At 42.9% G+C, this 24,981-nt stretch overlaps 1 protein-coding gene across 2 annotated transcripts in view; it reads left to right on the top strand.

Annotated features, from left to right (window-relative positions):
• The window catches only part of LOC112266469 (E3 ubiquitin-protein ligase Midline-1), a 65,841-nt gene that overhangs the window by 14,426 nt on the left and 26,434 nt on the right, over positions 1-24,981 (top strand). The window contains exons 1-2 of one of the 2 annotated variants that reach the window (XM_024443955.2): positions 13,360-13,644; positions 23,138-23,909. In XM_024443955.2, coding sequence (XP_024299723.1) covers positions 23,196-23,909 — 714 coding nt within the window. In that variant the 5' untranslated portion in view covers positions 13,360-13,644; positions 23,138-23,195. Of the gene's footprint in view, positions 1-13,359; positions 13,645-23,137; positions 23,910-24,981 lie in introns of those variants that run through there. The other variant, XM_024443956.2, reaches the window with a different exon arrangement.

Below are 24,981 nucleotides of genomic sequence, written 5' to 3' on the forward strand. Positions count from 1 at the left end.
GGCATTGAGATGTAATTCAAATTGATTCAGATTCAGTAAGTCAAAGTAATTAAAAGTACAAATACTTTGAGGTAACTATATGCAAATGTCCAAAAACAACTTTGAAATGACTGATTGGACTGTATATATTGGAGACCACAAATACCATAGATTCAAATAATACATAAACCTATTACATTGCTGATTAATTTTGCAGTACAGTTATTGAGAACATTATAACACGTTCATTTCAATGGAAAATTGGATGTTCTACTACGGTGGCTGAAACAGGAAGCAGTTGCTTTCCATGTTGAAACAAAGATCCCAATGATGTTAGCTTTCATGCAGAGGACATTTTTTCAGATGAATTCTTCTTGGAACCATAATTCCAGTCTTGACTGACTGATGTCCAAAATAATGTCCCAAGTCTTTGGAATAAGGCTTTGGCCTATTTTGTATTCTCACAGGCAGCAGCCAGAAGGACTCTGAAAAGGGCAAATACCCTTGGAGCAATCATATTTTGTGCCTTTTTTCAAGGGATTTGTCTTTGGAGGTTTGCCAGAATCAGGGTTTGCGTAAATATCACTTGAAGGACATGCTCACTGCTGAATTGTATAACAATCTAATACAAATCAAATCAAATTTTATTTGTCACATACACATGGTTAGCAGATGTTAATGCGAATGTAGCGAAATGCTTGAGAATGTACAGGGTACATTAGAGGGCAGTGCCATAAACTGCACTCAAGGAAAAATGGTTTTCATTTTGCACTCATCTGCAGGACTATGTTGTCAGGCTTTTTCCAAACACCTGCAACTGAGCTGGGATACATTTAGTCTTACATTTTTAGTTGTTGGTAGTTAACATTTACATTACATTTACGTAATTTAATCAGACAATCTTATCCAGAGTAACTTACAGGAGCAATTAGGGTTAAGTTCCTTGCTCAAGGGCACATCAACAGATTGTTCACCTATTCAGCTTGGGGACTCGAACCGGCGATCTTTTGGTTACTGGCCTAAAGCTCTTAACCCATACGCTACCCAGCAACAAAGGAACACAATTCTGACCCTATTTAGTGTCTTTTTTGATCAATTATAGATGAACGATTTACCCATTTTGAATGTTATATTGTTTTTGTGCATCTCTGAGCAATGACCTATCAATTCCCAGGGTCATTTCATGTTTTCATGTATACCTAAGCTATTGCTGTTCAAGCAGGAAGAAATCCTGCCGGTAAGATGTAGCACTGCGATAAAGCTGCTCTCACTGCACTCGAGTTAATAGGAATATGACTTTTAGATTGTGAAAACATCTATCATACATGTCAGATTTCAATATTGCCGATGTAATAACTTGGGAGGTTGCCTTCTCTCAAATGAGCCATTGGTCATATTTTTGCGATATTCCTACCTTGAGAAATGTGTAATTGAACAGGAGGTCCACCTAATTTCTCCTATTTGTCTGCCTCTTCAGTCCAGGGTGCCTTGCATGGTTCCGTTGTGAATGTCAGACTCCACTCTGCGAGGCACATCGATCTGCAGATTGAACATGGTGAGATTGTAGACTCCTAAATTGACTCCAGTTTGTTTAGGCGATTTTAAAGCCAACTAGCTACTCACGTGTTGATATTGATTTTGTTATTATTGTGTGTAGCTATGTTTGCAGGCCAGCCCATAGAGAGAGTATTGTATTGTGGGTTTTGTAGTCAACTTGAGCTGCAACAAATTTCCATGATTTTTACATTACCACCAACTGTATTATAAAGAAAAAATGTGTTAGTGTTATTTAACACTATTAATTATAGGAAAGAGTGGTTTTGGGTGGATTTTTCCTTGAGGGCTGAAGCACTTTGAAACCCACAGGATACTGTATTCATCAAGGCTTAATTGTAAATTCCACATAGAACTACAAATGAATCATAAATGTCCCCGTGACCCTTTTCCACTTGGTCATATAGGATGCTTTTATAGGGGTATTTCGATTCAGTGCAACTCAAGGACATTTGAAGTGAGTTTCAGTCAGGACGACTGATGAATAATCCGCATAGTGTACATACATTTAAGCAATAAGGCCCGAGAGGGTGTGGTATATGGCCAATAAACCACGGCTAAGAGCTGTTCTTATGTGCGATGCAACGCGGAGTGCCTGGATACAGCCATTAGCTGTCGTATACTGGCCATATACCAGAAACCCCTGAGGTGCCTTATTGCTATTATAAACTGGTTATCAATGTAATTACAGCAGTAAAAATAAACGTTTTGCCATACCTGTGGTATATGGTCTGATATACCACGGCTGTCAGCCAATCAGCATTCAGGGCTCGAACCACCCAGTTTCTAAACATCAATAACACACATGCTTGGTTCAGTATGTTTACAGAGTGCACATCAAATAGTCCGAATTGGTGGCTGCGACCTAAGTTTTAATATTCATTGTTGGTTGTTTTTATGTGTGGCTTCTTTCTTCTTTTCACACGGTTCTGCCCTGGGTCCATTGTTATAGCATGGCATATTGTGTCCTAACATAAATATTGGATGACAAGATAAGTGTATTGGTGCAGGGGCCTGGTTCCTCCTTCCACCCCCTCATCTAAACATATAACACCATCAGCTAGTCCCAAGGGAGTGATAAGATACATTCTGAAATGTTTCTTAACACTTCGAGGTCAGGAAGGTAATATGCTCTTGGGAAACCGATGAAAGGTAGGATGGCTGTCCAGGAACTCTGTTTACAGTGCCTTGCGAAAGTATTCGGCCCCCTTGAACTTTGCGACCTTTTGCCACATTTCAGGCTTCAAACATAAAGATATAAAACTGTATTTTTTTGTGAAGAATCAACAACAAGTGGGACACAATCATGAAGTGGAACGACATTTATTGGATATTTCAAACTTTTTTAACAAATCAAAAACTGAAAAATTGGGCGTGCAAAATTATTCAGCCCCCTTAAGTTAATACTTTGTAGCGCCACCTTTTGCTGCGATTACAGCTGTAAGTTGCTTGGGGTATGTCTCTATCAGTTTTGCACATCGAGAGACTGAATTTTTTTCCCATTCCTCCTTGCAAAACAGCTCGAGCTCAGTGAGGTTGGATGGAGAGCATTTGTGAACAGCAGTTTTCAGTTCTTTCCACAGATTCTCGATTGGATTCAGGTCTGGCCTTTGACTTGGCCATTCTAACACCTGGATATGTTTATTTTTGAACCATTCCATTGTAGATTTTGCTTTATGTTTTGGATCATTGTCTTGTTGGAAGACAAATCTCCGTCCCAGTCTCAGGTCTTTTGCAGACTCTATCAGGTTTTCTTCCAGAATGGTCCTGTATTTGGCTCCATCCATCTTCCCATCAATTTTAACCATCTTCCCTGTCCCTGCTGAAGAAAAGCAGGCCCAAAACATGATGCTGCCACCACCATGTTTGACAGTGGGGATGGTGTGTTCAGGGTGATGACCTGTGTTGCTTTTACGCCAAACATAACGTTTTGCATTGTTGCCAAAAAGTTAAATTTTGGTTTCATCTGACCAGAGCACCTTCTTCCACGTGTTTGGTGTGTCTCCCAGGTGGCTTGTGGCAAACTTTAAACAACACTTTGTATGGATATCTTTAAGAAATGGCTTTCTTCTTGCCACACTTCCATAAAGGCCAGATTTGTGCAATATATGACTGATTGTTGTCCTATGGACAGAGTCTCCCACCTCAGCTGTAGATCTCTGCAGTTCATCCAGAGTGATCATGGGCCTCTTGGCTGCATCTCTGATCAGTCTTCTCCTTGTATGAGCTGAAAGTTTAGAGGGACGGCCAGGTCTTGGTAGATTTGCAGTGGTCTGATACTCCTTCCATTTCAATATTATCGCTTGCACAGTGCTCCTTGGGATGTTTAAAGCTTGGGAAATCTTTTTGTATCCAAATCCAGCTTTAAACTTCTTCACAACAGTATCTCGGACCTGCCTGGTGTGTTCCTTGTTCTTCATGATGCTCTCTGCGCTTTTAACGGACCTCTGAGACTATCACAGTGCAGGTGCATTTATACGGACACTTGATTACACACAGGTGGATTGTATTTATCATCATTAGTCATTTAGGTCAACATTGGATCATTCAGAGATCCTCACTGAACTTCTGGAGAGAATTTGCTGCACTGAAAGTAAAGGGGCTGAATAATTTTGCACGCCCAATTTTTCAGTTTTTGATTTGTTAAAAAAGTTTGAAATATCCAATAAATGTCCTTCCACTTCATGATTGTGTCCCACTTGTTGTTGATTCTTCACAAAAAATACAGTTTTATATCTTTATGTTTGAAGCCTGAAATGTGGCAAAAGGTCGCAAAGTTCAAGGGGGCCGAACACTTTCGCAAGGCACTGTACTTGTGAAAAGATGTACTTTCTTAGTCAGACTTCTCAGTTGACCTTGAGCTAATGTTTGTCCTCTGAGAGAAACTGTGAAATGGGACTGCTTGAGCTCAGACATATACTGTAGAAGTAGGATGTTCATTTGATCACTGTTTTGTTGCTAAGATTTTTCCTGCAATTTTCCTACACTTGCAGTGTATTCAAGATTTTAAAAAGGCTTCTAAAGTTCCCAATTTCCACTTTAAAATGTCAAACTTGATTTGCCCTAATGACAAATGTATCAACCCCTACAAAAACGTCCAGAAATTACAATCTACATGATAATTCACATTTCCTGTTGCTGTAGGATTAATTTCCTACTGTAGCAAATTGACTCAAATTAAAATTCTACATTTGTATTTATAGATTTGAATAACTTTTTGCCCCTCGCTTCAGAAAATCCCTGATTCTAGTTGACACGCAGAGTTGAGGCAGTCGTGACAAAGTCAGGGAGTGGCAGTTCTGGACCTGAGGCCTGGAACAGAGCTGTGGTTGGTCACACTGCTGAGACTGTTGACATAGAAACACAGAGAAAGTGATGCTGTTATACCAAGTCTTTGTCTTTGTATACTTGTCAAATAAACTCCATCAGAAAGTCATGGCCACCCCCCAAACAGTAAAAACACAATGGAGAATGTATTCATATTACTTTGGTGGGATCAGTTTCAGTACAAATGTATTTATTTACTTTATTTAACCTTTATTTAACCTTTATTTAACCTTTATTTAACTAGGCAAGTCAGTTAAGAATAAGTTCTTATTTACAATGACGGTCTACCAAAAGGCAAAAGGCCTCCTGCGAGGACGGGGGCCTGGGATTAAAATAAATAAATAAATAAATACAATATAAATACAGGACAAAACACACATCACAACAAGAGAGACAGCACAACCCTACATAACGAGAGACCTGAGACAACAACATAGCAAGGCAGCAAACCCATGACGACACAGCATGGTAGCAACACAAGATAACAACAACACGGTAGCAAAACAACATGGTAGCAGCACAAAACATTGTTTAAACATTATTGGGCACAGTCAACAGCACAAAGGTCAAGAAGGTAGAGACAACCACACATCACACAAAGCAGCCACTACTGTGAGTAAGAGTGTCCATGATTGAGTCTTTGAATGAAGAGAGATAAAACTGTCCTGCAGCGAACTGAAAAGAGGAGCGACCCAGGGATGTGTGTGCTTTGGGCACCTTCAACAGAATGTGACTGGCAGAACGGGTGTTATATGTAGATGATGAGGGCTACAGTAGATATCTCAGATAGGGGGGAGTGAAGCCTAAGAGGGATCAGAAATAAGCATCAACCAGTGGGTCTTGCGACGGGTATACAGAGATGACCAGTTTACAGAGGAGTATAGTGCAGTGATGTGTCCTATAAGGATGACAACACGGTCTCATTAAAATGTAAAAATTGTGACATTTAACCTCTGTACCCAAGCTGACCTATTAGTTATATGAATGATACAGATATTCCTTTACATAGACTGCTATATGTTGTTAGTCAAAGCCTACAAGGGAAGATACCACAATGGTTCCCAGTGGTCAACAAGGCAAAGGAGAGTTCACATCAGCACAGTCCGTCTTTAGGCTAATTACTGTGGTCCGATTTTAATAAACCAACTCCCTTGTTGCCATGGTAGAAACACCACCATTTCCAAGCCAGGCCTTGTGTCTCAGATCTATTCACGGCCAGCCAGTCTCCCAAATTCCTGCTGAAAATCTATCCTTTCCCCCTGCTGTGACTTCTAGTGTCTGGCAGCCATTCTCTGGCTCTTCCACATCACACAGTTTCCCACTTGAGTCAAGAATGCTGGAGTTGTCAATAGAACTAAAAGTGGTTTGTTTGTGAGGGTCTTTCTTTTCTACGCTGTGGGGTTACTGGACTGTGTGAAGGGTGGTTTGTGTTCCGTGTGACCAGACATGACACTAGAACGTACCTCTTGGCAAAGACAGGCTTGAGAAAACCAAGCGAATCCAATTTACTGTGGTGGAGGTCGGATATTTAGTTCTATTCTTCCACCCGCACCTACTCATTAAAGTGTGTTGGCTTGGGAAAGGTTCAGTGGCCACCCTTTTCCAGCTCTATGCTGGAGTACAGTAGCAGAGGACATACAGTCGTAGTATGTTTACCCCTGGGATGGTGTTGTGCAAACTTGTCTTTCGATTCAATGTCATGTCTATTAAACCAGCTATGACCCTGCCACAAATAAAATGGTCAATGACTTTACCCTGAGGCCAGTTTCACATCACTATCTAATGAAAGTGTTAGTGCGATGTCAGACTTTGGGCATACAGGGACATGATAGGAAGCTGCTGTGGAGGTTTGTTGACTATAACACGGTTGACACCGTCAATATAGAACAGAAACAACCATGAGAGAGATCTTAGAGCAGAAACTGATAACTGCAAATATATTTTGGCTTGAATATCTTGACTTAGACCCAGGGCAAGTCATTGACCTCAGAGTGTACCCGTATTGGCCTAATCTGAGTATCTGAGTTGATTTACAAGGGCCTAACGCCATCATGTAGGTTTATTGTTTCTGAAGTGCACACTTGATTTGAACTGGTTGATTTTAGGCGTTGTGCCAACATGATTTTAGTTGCATTGACAAAAGGCGCTGATGGAGTCTGTGTACACAGCTGTCGGCGCTAACTGGATATTCGATTGGATGGCGTTTTCAGTCAATGGCACTGCATTTACACAACAGAGCAGTAGATTTTCTTTTCAAGCTAGGCTAGACGATAGCCCAGGATAAAAGAGGAGAGAAGCGAGTACAGAAAGAACAGTATTGATTGTCTCCCAGCCTTTAGAAAACATACGTTGACTTAAAAGGAAAGAAGATAATCAACCTATTTCCCTATTTCATGTTGTCACTGTGGCGAAACGACAGCAAGGTTACACATGTATTCTTACCAGAACTCGAGCACTGAAACATCATCTTATAGGTAACCTTCTACATGCTTTTTGCTGCAGACAATCTGCTGTGCTTTGTAATTATCCATTGTGTTTGTGGACCCATTTGACCCAGTCTATGGAGGGAGACCATAACAATGCATTGAGATGCAAGGTGTGTACACAGCTACGCTGTGTTTAAGCTCATTAATACAGAAAGGCCACTATTCGTCCTGGGGAAATTTAATTTTGTTATCAATTTCCCCTAATCTCCACTAAAACGGGCTCAAGGGGACAGTAATTATTAAATGCAAGTGCTTTGGTGGACAGTCCTGGCACATTGGTTATATAAGATAATATATATATATAATCAAAGTTAAACGTCATATAAATGGTCAATGAACCTAACGGAATCCATTTAGAATTCACATGGGACGGGTTATGTTAACAGGGTATATTTATGAAATTCAGGTAACACTATACATTAGGCTGCTCATATACACATTTAGTAACACCGCAATTACGCTAGTAACAACATTGTTAACATGTTGTTAATGCCCACAGTGTTTCAGCATTAGTACACAGGTAGAAGATCAACTTGATGCAAAGTCTTACAAAATATAACACTTATGGTTAAACGTCACAAGAGCAACTGAATGTAATGTGTTTACAAACATCTAGTCCAGGGAGGGTGACACTGTGCTGACTTGATCATGCTTTCACGCTTCTCGTTCCACACTATCGACTATGGAAACGCTCTGTTGTCTCCACAGTTCGATGCACCAACCCCTCAATGTTGTTTTCCATCCACACAATCCATTTGGACTCATTTGATATACCCATCCCGTGCATGAGCACACGCTGAGAGGAAGTGTCAAGGTTGCATTGCATCGCCACCAATCAGAAAGCGTCTTTCTTCGTTAGCGGATAACAAGTTGTGAGACAACAAAGCCACGGTGTGCCAAGGGAATTCATGTGAAATCAGCATGTGGCCTATGATAAATTCGGTAATGTGTTTTAAGAACAAAACATCACATTCAGTCTAGATAGAGGCCTACAATGCAATGTTTGCTGGACAAAGGCTATGCTGTCGGTGGTTTATTGATTTAGGTTTTCGATGTAAAAAAAGAATAGAGATAAGGCGCTTAGTTTGCCTTTAGTCTGAGTCAGAATCTGTTAAAGGCCCAGTGTAGTCGAAAACATGATTATCCTGCGTTTTATATATATTTCCACACTATGAGGTTGGAATAATACTGTGAAATTATGAAAATTATGATAATGCCCTTTTAGTGTAAGAGCTGTTTGAAAAGACCCCCTGAAAATTCAGCCTGTTTTGGTGGAATTGAGTTTTGGCCTGCCTGGTGACATCACCAGGCGTAAATTAGTTTACACACTCTGAGAAAGTTTACACACTCTGTCCCCATCGGAGAACCCTTTTTGGTTCCAAGTAGAACCCTTTTGGAAAGGGTTGTACATGGAACTCAAAAGGGTTATACCTGGAACAAAAAAGGGTTATTCAAAAGGTTATCCTATGGGGGCAGCCGAAAAACCCTTATAGGTTCTAGATAACACATTTTTTCCCCCAAGAGTATAGATCAATAAAAGGGAGTTCGAAACCTCTCCCAGAAAACAGCTAGTTTTCAGTTTTCCACTCCCAGACAGTCCTAGCTAAATTATTGCTTGAGAAATTGCTCTTTGCTAAGAAGCTATTTTTGTTTCTTTTTGACCATTTTAATGAGAAATATCACAGTAAAGTACTTAATTGTTACTCAGAAATGATTTGATATTGAGATAAAAACGGTTGCATTAGACCTTTCAGACTTAACTGTTCATGGTTTAAACTATTTCAGGTGAAAGAAACCCATTGTTTGACTTCCCATTGAGGTCCTTAGAACGTTTTGTTTAGTTTGGACCCTATTTGGAACTTTTGGAAGGTGAATGGAGAATTTAAGGAAAATTAGTCATTTGAGATTTTGATAGGATCCACGACTATAGCCTGGCTCGAGGGCGTATCAATGGATCACGCGACCTAATGGCCGCTCATCACCATTTTTAATTCCTCTGCCATAGCTAGCCCGTGTCCGCTCATGTAAAATGCATGACTCTGATGAATGTTCCTACGCCTTCCTCTCTTAGCCCCATTAAGCATTTCTCTCCCATCTCTCTGTCTTTGATGCCTAAAGATGATGCATAACTTTCGTATTAGCGAAGAGCGAAGTGGGATATTCCAGTTCTGAGCTAGCCGAGGGTATAGACCTCTTGCTCTCTGTATTGAAGGAGAGATAAATCACGTCTATCCCTAACGGGTTGTCACATTACACAGTGCACTACTTCTAGCTCTACTGTTAGGGGAACGGCGAGGTTAGAGTGACTGACGTATTCATGACTTATTCATAAACTTGGATTTTTATACACCTGGATATTTTTAGTGTGACGTTGCTAGCAAGGGCAGGTGGTACAGGTGGTAGCACGCCTGGGAACTTAGTCTTCTCCCATCCATATTCGTCCTCTTTGACTTATTCTTTCGAGTTGTTTCCGTCAAGTCGTTTGTTCTAAATTATTATAAGACGTGTTTTAACTGTCTTATAAACCGTGTTATATATTGTATACGTTCAGATTGGCTGAACAAACCCCCAGTGCTCACTCCCCCACACTGGATATGAGTGATGCGTCCATTAGATATCATTTCTCTCTTTAATCGTTTCATCTCTAATAACTTCAAGCGTCACAGCTTACATGGGCACTCGACAAATAGTGCCTACATACGATATGGGTAAAAAAAAAAGGATCAGCCGGCTATCGGGATGGGTTTGGCACATCACAGTTCCGCTGTAATCCATGCGAGTTGGTCATAGTAAATACATGGAACATATACAGTAGTTATGCCACTAGATTGAGAACGTAGAGGATTATAGCACATCGCACCATCACAGGGTCCAAAATCTACATTTTATTCGATATCTTAGTTCCTTGCCGGAGCCTAGCTGGTGTCAGTGATGGGTGGGTTGAGGGCGAGAGTGGAGTGGACGTGTTTGACAGTTTAAGGCCTCTTTGTAATACCGTTCCCACTGTGATAAAATGGTGATGTTTTGTGACATGCCAGTGTTGTGTGTGTGGGTGTGTGTGTGCGTGCGTGCGTGTGTGTGTGCATGTGTGCGTGTGCGTGCGCGCATGCCTGCTTGTACCCATATGTGTCTGTGCACATGCGTGTGTTTGAAATGGATTTCCCCCGTGTGACAGAGAACGAGTTCAGTGCCGGGCGAGGGGCTTTTGTGTGTGTGTTTGCCAACACTTCCAGCATCGCCGCAAACTGTTTTCACTGTTCAATACTGGATTTGATTCAGCATCAGGATGTCTACTGAACCATAAAGACAAAAACACACAATTCATGATGCAAAAGATATTGATGTTGTGTATTTCCATTCAGCCCTTGTAGGCTATCTCACTGGCTTGTGTCCCCTGGCAGAAAGGAGAATGCATTATTCACTGGTTATAGTCACCTCTTCATTCATCCCTGAGCGGTCATTTCATTCAGTTTGTGTCCAATTATTAGTTTTTGCCTAGCAACCACAGCCGACTCATAGGAAGTCCCTGAACAACATGGCACAGCTAAAAGAGAATGTCTGGTCCTTTCAGCTGAGACATGTCGTTTCTCTCGGTGTCTTGTTGAACCATGCAGCCAGGCATACCTGTGGAACTTGGTGATTAGATCGAAAATATTTTCTAGGTGCCTGTGTTGAGAAGCCAAATGCAAACACTGGCCGTATATATCACCACAAAGAGTTTAAAAAAACCCTCCTTAAAGGCCCATCTGAACTCAGTTAAAGGGGCAAAGGTCACCAAGTGAAGAAATGTGTTTGGGATTTGCCTGGAGGCCATGACGCCTTAGAGCGTGATGCCCCCCCCCCGAGGCAGACGTGTACTTTTATTAAAGTGCCCTCCCTTTTCTGTGAGTGCTTTGTCAACAAAGCTATGCAGAGAGCTTTAGATTTCCACTCAGCTTTATTAAACTACCACTAACATGTGTAGGAGCTCCCCTGTCAGACCATACCAGTTCATTGCAGGGGGGAGTCGAGATAGATGTGAGTGGTAAAGATGTTACGACCAGGGAGGAAGATGGGAGATGTTGATAAGAAGGGAGTGTGTGTGTGTGTTATCCATAGCGGCAGTGCCCTCTAAATAATCTGGTAACAGCCCTGGTCAGGCTTATCCCTTTAATGGGCTCACTTAGAGAAAGGAGGCAATCTCCTGAACATTCCAAGCATTCCACCACGTTAAAACCAAGGCTCCCAAAAACGCATCCTAGAAAGAAAGGTAGAGAAACCCCATAAAACAGCCTGTGCTCATAATTGATGTGAGTTTCAACCACAGTAATCATCCACACCCGGATGAAAGAGATGGCATTTTTACTTTCACACACTCTGACTTTGCACTAATGATTCCACAGACATTGTGTAGGTTGATGATATTACTTCCACGTACTAATTCGATGGCGGTCCTTCCCAGGAAAGAACAGAGAAAAGAATAGAAGCACAGTATCAATCAAATAAATAACACATCAAATCCTTTACATTGGAGGACGCAAGGCTCAACCTTGTTATAAATGACCTTCTTGACTCGTATAAGAGTCTCTTGAACACTGAAGAGGCTGAAGAACGCTGAGCTCCGCCTGTGTGCTGAGTGGCATGCATTGTGTTATTACAGCCCGAGCCGGGGGCTTTCCAGCCAGGCTCTGTGACTGGAGGTCTATTGTGGGCTTAATTAAAGAAAGAGTCTGTGCTGTGGGTATTCATGTGCTTTCTGAAGAGGCCTCTCCACCTAACAGCACATCCCAAAGCAGCAGCAGCTCTCAAAAGGTTGCAAAGAGAACGTGGCTTTTATTTGATTTTCTTTTTACTCTAAGGGAAACGGAGGATATCAGCTTACTCTGGAGATGAGCACTTATTTACTGAGGCTATTCTGGCGTAGTGTTTTTCCCAAAGCTAGAGAAACCTCTCTCCTGCTCAAACCTGCTACATAGTCTTCGTCTTAAAATGTACAATATTATTTTTTTTTGCATTTCTGCAGACTACACATCATGTTTCATCAACTGTGCTTAGCTGATATAAAAGCGTATTTTGGGATGGTACAATAACTTTGCCTTTTCAGTTAAAAACTCAACTCTTGTCTAAAATGAACCTTAGATGGAAATGGATTTACTTGTCTTTCTCAAAAGTACATTTTTTAAAACTGTGCCTTACTCATCCGGTTCCAACTCTAAAAATAAGAGCCAGAATCACTGCCACGGTCAGGGTGCTTAACTAGCCCAGCGCCCTCAGTCATTGATTTTAGCCCAGGGCTTGTCTTAAACTTCAACTCTTTCTGATGAATACAAGCGTATTACATTCTTCTTCCAAACACGTTTGCTTTGAAATGCACAGATTCTAGAAGGGTGGTGGCAGATTTGAACTTTTCAAGTGACTATGGGGAATGTGACTCAAGATAAGGTCAGTGAGTCACTCAATATAATGCAGAAGTTGAGGGAGAACGAACGCCCTACTTGTCTCCAGAAGTAAATGACTGGGGCCAGAATCTTTAATCTAACCTTCTTTCGTTTGGGGAGAGAAAACAGCATGCTACAATTAACTTTTGCAAGTGTGTGTGTGTGTGCATATGTGTGTATGTATGTGTGTGTTTGAGAGAGAGAGAGAGAGAGACATAGAAAGAGAAAGAAAGAGAAAGAGAGAGCGCGAGAGTGAGATACCAAGAGAGTAACCAAGAGAGAGACGAATCGAGACAGAGAGCTTTGACAAGATTGCAACGAGCGTAAATTATAAATGGGACAATACCAGGAGGGAAAGAAGATTATAAACCAGGATTGGTGATTGACACATTTCAATTTCAGCTGCCATAATCCCACAACAGGCATACTGTACTGTACCAACTGACTGCACAGCGTGGGCTGTCCCTGCTCTAGCTACAGTACCTCTCGATTGGCTCATCTAAAGCAGAGCCGCCCACTAAGCTATTTGAATACAGAGTGGAGGGGAGGGGGAAGGGGAGGGGGAGGTGGAGCGGTGAGCTAGATTCCCTCCTCCTGCCTGCGTGCTCTCACTGGGCTGGGGAGAGGAGCGGCTTTAGGGTGCGAGGAAATATGCCACGAGAGGCGATGTGACAGCCAGAGACAGACGCACACTGACACAAAGTTCCCCCAGTCGGACTGGACTATTGCTGGGCTACTACTGCTGCAGCTGATCTGTTGTAACGGAGAATGAAGGGCCTCTACTGACCTGACGGTTCAGCAGCTCAGTTCAGCTCTCTCATTTCTTTTTCCTCTCTTATTTCACTCTGCTTATGGACAATGGGATTTTAACCATGTGGCAGGTAAGGAGGACTGTGATTGATTGTGTGGAAATGTTGTTGTGTGGTCCCTGAGGCTGTGGGGTCTCTGATTACTTAAAGCAGGGCTCATCAGGAGTCCTCTCCAAAGCTCGTTACATCTAGTGATGATGGTATCATAGAGAGAGATGAGTTCTAATCATCAATAACTGGGATTACAGTTACAGACCTAATGATCGTATGACCATAAGGTTAAATAGGCAACATTTCCAGATGGGACTACCACCATATACTTGTGAGAGGTAGTTCATTTAGTGAATATTCTACTGTATCAATATAACCTATCGATCATTTGTAGAATTGTAGAGTGTGATACACTTTACTTCAGAAACAGTGTTATTGTGTTTATGAGACTAGAACAGGGTTTTCTGTCTGGGGTTATAACATAAGTAGTTGTTATAGCGCCTTGCATATTCAGATGAAGGGGACTGTGATATGTTAAATGTTTTTGAAAGCTGGAATACAGTGGGACTCCTAAGGGTGCTTGACGTGATTGTATCAGCGCAGGGAGTGATGCCTCTGTTCGCTTCCACAATCGTTTTCATGCGACCTAATTGTGGGACGCAGACGAGCTTTTGTCCTCTTGGCAAACTTTACATGAGTGGGTGAGAGATATCGATGGGGTGTTCACAAAGTTAGTGTGGTGTGAGAAACCTGAACTGTTAGGTTTTTTATTGAAGAGAATTTGACACACTGACTATGGGGGGAGGGGGGGGGGCATGGGTGGGGTGGCAATTGGAAGGATGGCGTGTGTGTGTGTACCTGCATGTGTGTGTATACACATGTGCACTTGTGTTTGTTTATGCTATGTTATTTCGGAGTTCCTCCAAATCCACTCAGCATACTGCTGTCAACATGGTGTGATACTAATCACACAGAGTAGGAGGGAAGCAGAGGTCACATCTGCCCATTCAGCGACTATCCTCTCCAGCCAGGCACGCGTTTGACAACGCTCTGCTGAGGACTCCTGTCCCTAAGCACAGTGCTGTGGGTCAAAGGCACAGAGATGCCCCTCTAACCTTCTCTGCCCTGGTTCCAGATCTATTTGTTCATGACAATGACCATATGGGGTGACGAACAGCACAAACATATCTTGGATCAGGCTTTGCATTTTGATAATGAAGGGAGAGCTGTGATTTCATGATATGGTTGATGCTTTGTTAACCTGTTATAAAGCGGTCCACAGTTGACTTGGTCAGTGGAGACGAGTGCTTGAGGACCATAGTCTGATAAGCTCTCGTGGGGCCACTTTGACCTGCCACAGGACATGACAGACTGTGGGAATGAGTCACTGTGACTTGCTCTGTGTTTGTCACTGGGCATAAATATAGCAACAACAGCATTGTCTGTTTGTCTCTGCTTTCCTGTGTCTTTGATGCACTTCTGGTTATGTTGTGTGTCTTGTTGATATAAGGTAATTAGATGGGTGGTGACTTAGCTGTTATCTTTGCGTTTGTAGTGGCAGAGGCGTTTGTAGTTTTCAGTTTAGTACAGTTGTGCTGTTTGCTAATTGCAATCTGGGTATCTACCGGTAGGAAATGAGCCACACACAGTTTTTTTTCTCTTCTGCGCCAATGGTTATGCGTTCTTTGATTATTTGGTCCAATAGATGCATGAACAATATTTCCATGGTAACTTCTGCACTGAGCCTTTGACAATGAGAGACTTGTTTGGGATGTTGGCTCTGCCTCTTCGATCAAGGAAGTCGTGTGGACCGGAATGCAGTTTTTCAGTTTCTAGCGATCAGCCATAGTCATTCGGCAAAGTAGAGCGAGAACAATTGAAATAGGAAAAGTGTGACGGTTGCCATTTTGGGGGAAATGATGGAATGTGGGATGATGAGAGCCGTCTCTCTCAAGATCCAGCGAAGCAGATTCTCAAATGTATAAGAATGTGTCTTTCTGCACGTCTGCATTGTTGCCACCAGAGAGCGTTCTTTCTTGAAACGTCTTACAAAGTCACTTTGATGGTCATTTTCGTGTGTAAATTGAAGAATTAAACGGAGTTCTCACATTCATATCACAAGAATGGACAAACAACAGTATTAAAACAGGCAAGATAATAGACAGGCTTGTGTATGGTACATTGCACAGAAAACCCCGAAGAAGAAGGCACTGCGTGCTAAAACGTTGGTTGCTACACCCATCACATATTTGGGAGCATAATTAGTGTGCAACTTTCTTTCTTTTTATAGTTTACTCTCCGTTACTCAGCACTTCTACAAAACAATTTCGGGGTGTGTGTCAGCTTATGTCTTTTACTACAGAAAAGGTGTAGTATTTGAAGTGTGAAACATAAACAGAAATCACTTACACATTGGCTGCTTAAACACCTCCCATAGTGGCTTCATAGAGCTTCTAAGTTGATCCATGTGTAAGGTGTTATGTATGCTGTTATGACCTTATATGACTGTTTACCAGGTCAGTTCAAGCATGCCAAGGGTAACCTGGGGTCAGCCTCTTGGAGTGTGACTGATGGAGCAACCAATGACCCGTGGTCTTACTGACATGTCAGGACGAGGGCTCCCCAATCCCACGTGTCTGCAGTCTATAGCGACATCTTCTGCTGGTAGAAATGGGTATCAGTATGACTTGACGATGTGTGTCAGATATAAGACCACCATACTCACGCACACACACACACACACACACACACACACACACACACACACACACACACACACACACACACACACACACACACACACACACACACACACACACACACACACACACACACACACACACACACACACACACACACACAAACACAAACACAGGCGCACACACAAATAGGCGCACAACCACACAAACACACGGAAGGACACATGCACACACGCACACACACGGACACGCACATGCACACACACACACAAAAGAGTGCACCCACACACACACATACCTTTATTACATTCCCACCTCTGACCTCTAAGACTGTTAAACTCAGTACCGTAAGCTTCCTAGCTCCATATAACATTCCACAGACGCCAGGTAAAGTTTTCCCACTCTCTCCACTCCGGCACTGGGCCTTTGACTCTGCCAGAACTGGCTGATGAGTGGAGAGGCATATGTCACCCCTGACCCCTCTCTCCTCCCCTGTCACTGACTGACACTTAGCCATGTCTGTGGAAACAAAAACTGGGCCTTGAAGAGTATCACAAAATCACATCAACAGTCTCAGCTGTTCTGAAAGGCAGACACTGAAAACATGAAAACATGCACACACACCTGCATTGTTGTTTGCATAGATCTCTCTCTCGTCATCTGTCTTGTAAGGGAGTGGAGCGAGGTAGAGAGGAACGACCCTATACAGTATGGTGCATTATAGATGAAGGAGTTATGTAATGTTCACATCACACAGGTCATATAAGATGTCTCCACCGTAAACTGGACAGACTCCCACTTTCTACACAAACTCCTAACCTCACATATGGGACTCAAATCAGGAAATTAGGCGTATGTCGCGTGTCACTACTTCACAGGATAGCCATTTTTATGCTGACTTGCTGTGCAAACATGCACTCACACGTAAGCACGCAGGCAACGCACACACACATATGCATGCTTGCACGCACACACACACATATGCATGTTTGCACACACACACACACACACACACACACACACACACACACACACACGCGTCATGGAAACTTTTCCATCTGGGCCTGTCAGCTTTATAAACACTATTATACATTAAACACATTCTTCCCCAATCTGTCCCCAACACAATTTTTTTTTAAATAAATGTTTTTATTATTATTCCATGTCTGGGTCAGTCAGGAGGGGGGAGTGAGATGAGGATCATAGCCAGAGAGACCCCCCTGAGTCAGATGTGCCAGTTCAAGGTTCCGGGTCCCCCTCTAATCGCCTGGCTCACACCCTAGCCTCAAATACAGCGTCCAATCCCATTAGTCGTGACTGACCCGATCCTCAACATGAAAGTCTCTGATTGGTCACAGACACAGTGGCAGGAGCGGATTATGGATAAACAGGCAGGATGTCTAGGGCCGAAACAGAGACAGGCAGGCCAAAAGTGAGGGGGGGGGGCTAAATGCTAACACTAATGAGTCTGACGTACGGTCTGGGGCGGTCATTAGAGGTGATTAGGGGGGCACTGCATGCGACGGTCACGGGGAGAAGGAGAGAGACACTGGGTAACAATACACTCTATATTAGAACTGGTGTCATAACAGTGGAGGGGCTATGGAACTGTAGCTGTGACAAATCTGTTTTTATGCCAAAACCAGGGGGTCCAATAGCCATTTAGTAGTGGATATTTTCACACTCTCAACAATGACATGGGAAATATGCCTACAGTACATATTGACAATAAAAGCTGACATCAAGGGCATGAAGACCATGCAACAAATGTTATTCTATGGTTCAAAGGGTGGTGTCAATTTCATACACAAAAGAACATCTATAACTTCAGGTACATTGTAAAGGGGGAGGGGGGGGGGTGTCAGCTCCTGAAAGAAACTTTAGGGTCAGACGTTAATCTCAGATGCTTTTTTTTTCAAATGTCCTAGGTAGCTAGAACCATTTTTTTTCAATTTTTGTCCCTGGTTTGGAAACTATAGATTATGTCCTGATATATGAACTATGGACATGTGAGCTTTGATTCTTATTATATACCAGATAAGGATGATAAAACTCTAGTTATTCATTTGTATTTTTTTGGTCCCCTTTTTTTCAACCCAAAAATAAATAAAAAATTCCCATTAACAATGGCAAAAGAAACCCTGCTATTTGAAGTATGTATCTCACATCTAATCCCCAAAAGTTGGGCGAGATGGGGACAAGACATGTTTGTATTTACACTACCTATAAATGCTTCATTCTCTTGCCCCAAAACACATTGTGCATCTCCTCTCGTTTGTCACCCATCTCGGTTCATTTGGAAATGAAAGTGCATACGCATCCACACACTGATTACATTAGCTAGGTCAATGCCTTTGACCTAGTTTGAGCGTTGCTTTCCGTGGGATGCCACAGTCGCTCACGTCAAGCCACCGGATAGACAATATTCCCCTCCATTTTGTTACAGCAGCTTTCTGCTGGTTAATTCATTTATTTGTTTATTCTATTTTAAGTTTCAGCTGTTCTGGGACAACAAGCGTGGGATTATAAAATGGCAACCATTGTATGGGATCTCTCTTTTTCGATCGTCCCATTGTACCGAACTGAAAGGGAATCTCTCTCCACATATTATTGAATAAGGGGTGTTTTGTTTGGCTACCCCAGCTACACACATTCAGTAGGAGACACAAGCTTATTATGAGAGCATAAGGGCTATTTTTACACCCAATTTCAATATACTGTAGCTTGAAGGCGTTAACCAATCTTCAATCAAATACTTTCCCTTTTTTTGTCTCAGAGCATCTGCTCTTTGCACCCTTATACTGCGTATTGTCTCGCTCTTTCATCTCTCATCCACTCTTCATGAAGTGACTGTTTTTAGAAACAGGAGAGAAAAATGATCTGTTTCAATTGTTACAGATCAAAGATAGTGAAAAAGCCACAACCTCTAGTAACCGAGTTGGATTAAAGACCAGTACCTCCACACACAGACAAGATATCCAGAGAGACCGAATGGGATATGCACAGTGCTCTAAATCAGGGGTTGTTCAACTTTTTCAGCCTGGGACCCAAATGAGAAATTCAATGTTATCCTGGGACCCAAGCTCATGAAAACTTGCCACCTTTTGAGGGCCTTAACTGAGCAAAATATTTCAGTGCCCCCCCTCTTGAAAGCAGAGATATTTGGGGGGGTTTAAAGGTAATTTCCTGCAATATTACATGTTTTGCCATGGACATAGAGAAAATGTTGTTTTCTTTAAGGAATTTCTCTGCAATTTGACACATTATGCCATGGGGCAGAAAGAATATGTTGCAATTCCATAACACATTTCATGCAATTCTTCAAATTTTCCCATGGGGAAGAGATGTGTACATATATATATATATATATATATATATATATATATATATATATATATATTTATATATATTTATTTTTTTAAACTTTTGCAGTTTTACAGCTAATTTCATGCAATTCTACACATTATGCCATGTTAATATGATATTAGAGTGAGAGTGCAAAACAAAATCAAAGGGGGACCCCTGGAGGTCAGGGCCCCTGGGCACGTGCCCTGCGTCAGTATTCGGCCACGATAACTACACGTTTAGATAGCTGGCTAGACTAACTTACCAATCAAAAAATTGTTAGCTGACAAGTGACTGACATAACAAGAGAGAAACTGCTGATGCACAACCAAATTACAAAATTGCACCATGTATTCTACTATTGTAACTCTCAACAGTAAGTTGACCTCCCCCCTCCCCCCTCATACTTTAAAAAAGGTTGCTCTAAATGTTACTTAGGACCATATAACTTACTCACAGTTAAGGCAAATTTAGCTGAAAGTGATAAAGTTGCCTTAGCGGTAAATCAAACTGTTAGGTTTCAACTCGGTATGAAGATAGTGTAGCCTCTTCTTCATTGGTCATATTTCAGTCTGGCTGTGGCCTAGCTGGCTGTCAGTGTGAGTCTCCATTCTTTGTACCTGTCCCAACCTGGCTGCAATTGCCAAACCAGCAACATTTAACTTTCTCAACCAAAACCTGCCTGAGGCACCATTTTAGTTACAACAGAAAGTGTTAATGCCTTGAATGTTACTAAATGGAGAGTATTGTAATTCTACTTGTGACTCTATCAGGCATATCAGCACACTAACATAACTCCACACAGTATTTTATTGATCTTAAAGGTTCAGACTCAGTTCAACTACTAACCCTTGTTAGGCCCTTTGGGAAGGTCATCACAGTCTATTTTTCACAGAGGTCAATAGGAAGAAGAGTCCAAGACTAGTGTCTAAACCCACTACATGTCATAGAATCTTACGCAAATATTGTTTTACATATCTGGACGTGTACCCCTCAGTGTACACAATGTGCTTTCCTCAGATCTGAAATTCACACCGTATTTTAATGACACGCGTTACATTGGTTATTCTTCTGACACCTATCCCTGAAGGGAGAGAGAAGACAATACCCTCTCCCTCACCCCCTCTCTGCCCCTCTCTTCTCTTCTCTCCCTCCATCCCTCCCGCACCTCCACTGTGAGGTCCGACAGATTGCAGTGTCACTTTTTGTTTATGTGAAGTGGGTTCTGTCCACAGAGCTAACCGCTCTAGTGAACCGCTCTCTCTCGCTAACTTTCCTGGAATTACCCAGACAACTCTGTCCTTCCCTGTTGTGCCTCTGTGGCTCCTGTGAAACAATGGTCGGCAGCTACACTAGACGACTCCGTGTATTCAGTGTGTGCATGAGGAGGATAAGGGATAAGCAGACAGCAGAGCGATGCCTGCTGTGGACCGGTGTTCCACCCCGCTGTGTCTCCATGCTCAGGGCTCTGTCCTCTGAGCTCCTTGCTGCCTGTGCTTCTGATTCGGGCTCTTCAGCTTCTGTAGCATCTTCCTCCTCCTCAGCAGAGATGTCTGCGATGCTGAGTGCACGGGAGCGAGAGCCATCGGTGGTTACTGAGTGGGTAGGCTAAGAGGGGATCAGCATGCTAAGGAAGGGAAAAGACCATGGCAAAGACTGACGGGGGCTCCACTTCATATCAAATCTAATTGTATTGGTCACATACACATGTTCAGCAGATGTTATTGCGGGTGTAGAGAAGTGCTTGTGTTTCTAGTGCAGTAATATCTAACAAGTAATACCTAACAATTTCACAACATATACACACAAATCGAACTAAAGGAATGGAATTAAGAATATATAAATATATAGACAAGCAATGTTAGAGTGGCATAGACTAAGATACAGTAGAGTAGAAAAGAATACATATGAGATGAGTAACGTAAAATATGGAATCATTAGTAAAGTGACTAGCATTGCATTTGTTAAAGTTCTTACTTGCATTGGACTTTTACCAGGGGAATATATTCAGCGGTTTCGTGGTTTATCTGGTGTTAGTAGGTTGAGGGCAGACACTTTGACATGCCCGCCGCATACTTTAATGGCGTACACCGAAGTCAAGGGACCGATCTCGTCGCCGAGTTCAGGGAAACGATTGGGTCACTGCAGTTGTCTCTGCGATAGCCAAGTCATTGTTACTACGGCGCCTGCTACCCTTGATTTATTCAGTTCTGTATCAGCTCAATCATTGTAGGCAAGTTTGGTGTACGTGTTTAAAACGTACGACTTGTTACACATTGTATGATCCTTAACAATGAATGTGTTTGGTCACTACAGCTTCTGTCCGATGGCGGAAGGTTGACGCATTCTGCAGTTGACATTCAGCGAACTCGCTGTCCCCGATCAAAGGAATTCAGCAATGATTCCATACTAAATAAGAAGACTTGTGTCTGTCACAGTTCCAGAGGGGTAGGGGAGTGGCGTTGCTTAGCAGTCTAGTCCCACTTGGAACTAGGTCAGAGAGATGTAGAGTACCGTATTCGCTGGACACACAAGTGCAGGAAACAGTGACATCTGTTGAAAATGCTGCACTCGGGAACATCCCTGGAAAAACGGCTTTATTAGAGGAAGGATTATTCTCTAGCGTTGAAGGGTTATTGACATTAGACTTTGAAGAAGGGTTCAAATTGAACCCTTCAATTACATCAGGTCAGTATTACCATGGTCAAGTAAAATCACATAATGGTTCTGGGTAGCTGTCAAATCATTATATTTCCTGGTAGACAGGTCCCGTTTCCTGTGCTCTGCTCAGCATCAGTTTATTGAAAATCATTTGCCCCTTGCTGTACTCGGGCCAACCTGAAGTCTGAGGGTACATTTTCACTGCCGCAGGACTGAGAGAAGGGCATGGCGTCGGGAGAGTATTGGCACCCGCCACCTCAGACAATGGCATGGGTGTTTAGTTGACCTGTCTCAATGGCATTGTGGGGGAGCACATTTCAGTTCTCTGTTCTGATGAGTGATTATCTGCATTCAGCATCAATTGGGGATTAGATAACCCACCTGGAGGCCTACAAAAAATGATATACAAATGTATATTGCCAAATGTATTGAGTTGTGTAACCAGGTTTTCAGGTAGAAGTAAAAAACATCCCTCCTTAATTGGTTTTGACAAGGGCTCTGGGTCACCGTCACCGTGTTACAGCTTGCTGTTACCGAGACAGACGTTTAACATAAATTGTACTCCTGTCCTCTGTTTATTAACGTTAGACAATTAAGACACATAAATAAAGGAAACATAAAATAACAGAAGAGACTTTTGCTTTGTTGTTTCTATGACCTCAACTTTTTTAGCATCACCCATATACTGTGGATATTGTAAACACTACAAGCTCTGACAGGTCAACACTCCACGTTTTTGTTGAATTCGTTTTCATTGAAGTACGGAATCGGATGACAATGGAAATGATCAGTCAACTTCAGATAATCATTCACGTGTATTTATGTGAACGGTTCATTTCACCCCAAACTCTTTCTGTCCACCTCTCCAGATAGCTGAGCAGTTACCCTGGATTTCGCTGACACCGCGCCTGAGTTCCGCTTGAGAGGATGGAAGCGCTGGAGTCAGAGCTGACTTGCCCAATCTGCCTCGAGCTCTTTGAGGACCCACTGCTCCTGCCCTGTGCCCACAGCCTGTGCTTCGGCTGCGCCCATCGCATCCTGGTATCCCACTGCGCCTCCAACGAGCCCGTCCAGTCCATCGGAGCATTCCAGTGCCCCACCTGCCGCTATGTCATCTCTCTCAGTCCGCAGCGTGGCCTAGAAGGACTGAAACGCAACGTCACCCTCCAGAACATCATCGACCGCGTCCAGAGGGCCGCCTCCTCCGGCCCCCTGGCCCTGCTGCCCCACAGCGGGCCCAACTCCCCTAGCGAGGACGCCGGGCGATTCGCCCTGGCCCTGATCCCCGCCTCCACTGCCATGACTAGCCCCGGGACGCCGCCCAGCCACGTGCAGTGCCAGTTCTGCGAGCAGGACCCGCCGCAGGATGCTGTCAAGACGTGTGTGACGTGCGAAGTGTCATACTGTGATGAGTGCCTGCGCGCCACGCACCCCAACAAGAAGCCCTTCACGGGCCACCGTCTGATCGAGCCCATGTCGGACTGCCACCTGCGGGGGCTGCAGTGCCTGGAGCACGAGGAGGAGAAAGTGAACATGTATTGCGTCACTGACGAACAGCTCATCTGCTCTCTGTGCAAACTGGTAGGAAGACACCGAGACCACCAGGTGGCGGCCTTGAGCGACCGCTACGAGAAACTCAAGGTAAGGGATGACTTTTTGATTGTATGCATGAACCTGGTCACTATTCTTTGCTGGTGGACATGTTGTTTTGAGGAGGGCAGGAATCAGAACTGCTGTGGATAATCTGTGTGATCGGGTAAAGAATTAAAAGCAAGAGGTGAGGAGCTGTGGAAAGATATGTGTGATGTGAAAAGAGAGAGAAAGTGAGATGCCTTACTGTGCACTCGTAATCATAGGTATGACTTTGTAAGTGCAATGTTGTGGTGAAGAAATACAGCTACTATATTTTGTTTTGAGTGCACTATAATGCTCACTAACTATGTAGCCTAGATTTCCAACAAAAATGATGTTATCATATTTTTGTTTCATCATTAGCGGAGCGTCCTAATCATACAATTAGTACAAGTACCCCCAAAATGCCAAGAGGGTTTCTCTGCATCTCTCCTGTGCAGGCAGTGTGAAAATAGGGGCTCATTAATGATGGGGAAGATGGCTGCCTACAGAAGGTTGAGGTTAAACAGTGGTAATCGCTCCGTTTGGTGGGGGTTGGTTTAATTGAGTGTGACTGGTAGGTCGTGTTAGAGGCTGTTAGGAAGGGCCCACTGGGAGATGGCCGGGTATTACCCCATCTCTGCAGGACAAATTAAGACCGGAGTTTGATTTGTGAGAAGGCCATGTGTGATCACTGATTTTCAGTTTGGCATCTTTTGCAATCAGGTCCATCTCTCGTGTGTATGTTAATTAAGGGGTCTAGAAAAGTGTTCTGATTACAGAAGTAACACATGAAGTCCAAATTGTAACTATTATCAGTGCTTAATTTGTAAATCGGGAGGTTCTGAAACAAAAAGTGAGCGCGAGAGGGGGGTGACCTGGGGGGCTCTGAGGTACCGGAATACATTATAAAAAACTGTTTTATAATAAAGCATTGCATGCACATCATCGTATTTGCCTAGTAGAGCAGTAGAGTAGAGGCACTTGCAGAAGTTGCACAAATGGGGACATTTTTTGTAGCCCCTGGTCCGGGAAAAATGTGTGCTTTTATAAAAGCATTTCATGCAATTCTACGTCATTTTAAGTGACTGGTGACTTTAGC

This window comes from Oncorhynchus tshawytscha, linkage group LG14 (genome assembly GCF_018296145.1).
Source record: "Oncorhynchus tshawytscha isolate Ot180627B linkage group LG14, Otsh_v2.0, whole genome shotgun sequence".
Classification (NCBI taxonomy): domain Eukaryota; kingdom Metazoa; phylum Chordata; class Actinopteri; order Salmoniformes; family Salmonidae; genus Oncorhynchus; species Oncorhynchus tshawytscha.